Consider the following 2,962-nt stretch of genomic DNA (forward strand, 5'->3'; position numbering starts at 1 on the left):
TTGGCCAGGCTGGTCTCGAACTCCTGACTTCAGGTGATCTGCTGGCTTTGGCCTCCCAAAGTGCTGGGATTACAGCTCAAAAATTTGAGCTCCCAGCTCAAAATTTTTAAAATAATTTATTTATTTTTATTATTTATTATTTTTTTGAGACTGAGTCTCCCTTTGTCACCCATGCTGGAATGCAGTGGTACAATCTTGGCCCACTGCAACCTCCACCTTCCGGGTTCAAGCGGTTGTACTGCCTCAGCCTCCTGAGTAGCTGGGATTACAGGCATGAGCCACCATGTCCAGCTAATTTTTGTATTTTTTAAGTAGAGATGGGGTTTCACCATGTTGGCCAGGCTGGCCTCAAACTCCTAACCTCAGGTGATCTGCCCGCCTTGACCTCTCAAAGTGCTGGGATTACAGGCGTGACCCATCACGCCTGGCCAAAAAAATTAAAAATAATTTAAAAAATTATTTTAGAGACAGAGTCTTGCTTGTTGCCCAGGCTGATCTTGAACTCTTGGCCTCAAGCGATCCTCCCGCCTCAGCCTCCCGAGCTCAGCTTGGGGAGGAGCTGAGAAGTAGGGAAGGGCCATGAGCCTGGTGGGGGTCCCAGCTCCAGCTGCCCCTCTTCTGACTTGGGGGTGTCTGGTGTGCCTGGGCATTTACTGCCATCTTCATTTCTTTAGGTAAAAATGAAGGCATGGTCAGGCACGGTGGCTCAGGCCTGTAATCCCAGCACTTTGGGAGGCCGAGGTGGGCAGATCACCTGAGGTCGGGAGTTCGAGACCAGCCTGTCCAATATGGTGAAACCCCGTCTCTACTAAAAATACAAAACATTAGCTGGGCGTGGTGGCAGGCTCTTGTTACCCAACTACTTGGGAGATTGAGGCAGGAGAATCGCTTGAACCCAGGAGGTGGAGGTTGCAGCAAGCTGAGATTGCTCCACTGCACTCCAGCCTGGGTGACAGAGCAAGACTCCGTCTCAGAAAAAAAAAAAAAAAATGACAGCGCTGGATCCCCCAGGTTCTAAGATGCCCTGGACCTGCACGCTTCCTCAGAGACACAGGTGCACACACACCACAATCACAACCGCCACCAGCCCTGGCGGTCTGTCCTGGGACCCAGTGGTGATATTTCACCCCCTGGGCGCCCCTCCCACAGGAAAACGCTGTAACCGCCTGTTGGGGTGCATGTGGAGCTGCAGTGCCCAGCGTTCAGGGGGTTCCCCTTCCCAAGGCATGTCCTAGGGGACCCCCCTCAGATCATCAGCGGCTTTAGAGATGGAGACCTAGGGTTCTCCTTGCTGTTCACCAGAGAGAGAGACAGACAGACAAAGAGGCAGAGGTGGAGAGAAAACAGAGATTAGAGAGATAGACTGAAAGAGAGACAGAAGAAGAGAGAGAGAGACAGAGAGAGAGAGAAAGAGAGGGAGAAGCTGGGAGTACCTGCAGTGGAGAAGTCCTGGCCTCTATTTTCCCCGCCTCCCCCCACTCCCGCCCCGCCCATGTCTTTCTATGCGCTATATTAAGAGCAGTGGCTCTGGGGCCCCAGCACTCACTTTTTGCCCCTTTCCTTCCCCCGTGCCTCAGTTTCCCCTCTTAGGGAGCAGATGCCAAATTGGCTCCAGTAGAAAGCTTGAGGATACCTCCGGCAGAGTAGCAGGCTCCGAGCGCACCCTAGAGTTCCTGCCGGAGTGTGGGGGTGTCCAAGCACAATCAGCCCCCTCCCCATGTGCCGAGAGTGCCTGCTTGACCATGTGGCTTCCTCCATCGCAGGCCCCACAGCCACCAGCGGCGCCTCCCGTTTCTCAGACGCAGCCAAAGGTACCGCTGGAGCTTCCTCGCCCCTCCCAGCGGGGCCCCGAAGTACTTACCGAGAAAGACGCGGCCTCCCATGGTTCGAGCTGCCGGCAGGAGCGGCAGGGGAAACAGTGAGTGGGGCAGGTCTGTCCTGTCTCCCCAGGCTGGGCAGCTGTGCGGACTGTCCCGACTCAGGCTGGGCAGCTGTGCGGACTGTCCCGAGGCCAGGACTTTATGAAGGAGGTGGGGACTGACAGCCACAGGCCCAGGACCCTCCCCGGAACTGGCGGTGCAGCTGGAAACCAGCAGGAAAGTGCAATAAAAACACAGACCCAAGGGCACTGCAAACACACACACACACACACACACACGCACACAGACACACACACACAGACACACACACACAGACACACACACAGACACACACACACAGACACACACAGACACACACGCACACACAGACACACACACACACAGACCCACACACAGACACACACACACACACACAGACACACACACACACAGACACACACAGACACACACACACACACACACAGACACACACACACGTGCACTAGCTCAGCAAGAATGAAGTGCAACCTGCTTTAGAAAACCCTCTACTGGAGTTTCCACCACGTGGCTCTGACCAACCCTCTGGCCTCTGTGTGTTTGGGGCTGGCTGCTCTGGAGGGGAAGGTGTGACAGCTGGGCGGGCTGGTCTCACCCAGGGCCACTTGGCTCTTCCCTGGGCAGGCACGCAGGGGCCTTGTCAGAAATAGCTCTGGGCTCCCACTTTGGTGGGGCTTGCCCTGTGCCCAGAGCTTTGGCATGCCAGAATTGGCAGAGCCTGCGCGCCAGCTGGCTGTATCTTCCCCTGCTGTTTTCCAGATGAGGAAACTGAGGCCAGGTGCAGAGGCTCACACCTGTGATCCCAGCATTCTGGGAGGCTGAGGCAAGAGGATCGCTTGAGCTCAGGAGTTTGAGCCCAGCCTGGGCAACGTGGTGAAGCTCTGTTTCTTTCTTTCTTTTTTTTTTTAAATTAATTAATTAGTTAATTAATTTGTTTAGACTTTAAGTTCTAGGGTACATGAGCACAACATGCAGGTTTGCTACATAAGTATACGTGTGCCATGTTGGTGTGCTGCACCCATCAACTTGTCATTTACATTAGGCAT

General features: G+C 54.3%; 1 protein-coding gene across 1 annotated transcript in view; it reads right to left on the bottom strand.

Moving 5' to 3' along the window:
* The window catches only part of LOC105540111 (EGF-like module-containing mucin-like hormone receptor-like 2), a gene marked incomplete at its 3' end in the record, with an annotated part of 10,624 nt that extends 8,454 nt beyond the window's left edge, over positions 1–2,170 (bottom strand). The window contains exons 1-2 of the mRNA XM_011980607.1: positions 2,002–2,170; positions 1,862–1,968 (exon numbers count right to left, since the gene is read on the bottom strand). Coding sequence (XP_011835997.1) covers positions 1,862–1,883 — 22 coding nt within the window. The remainder of the gene's footprint in view (positions 1–1,861; positions 1,969–2,001) is intronic.
* Positions 2,171–2,962: the final 792 nt, after the last annotated feature.

This window comes from Mandrillus leucophaeus, unplaced genomic scaffold (assembly GCF_000951045.1).
Source record: "Mandrillus leucophaeus isolate KB7577 unplaced genomic scaffold, Mleu.le_1.0 Scaffold215, whole genome shotgun sequence".
NCBI classification, from domain to species: domain Eukaryota; kingdom Metazoa; phylum Chordata; class Mammalia; order Primates; family Cercopithecidae; genus Mandrillus; species Mandrillus leucophaeus.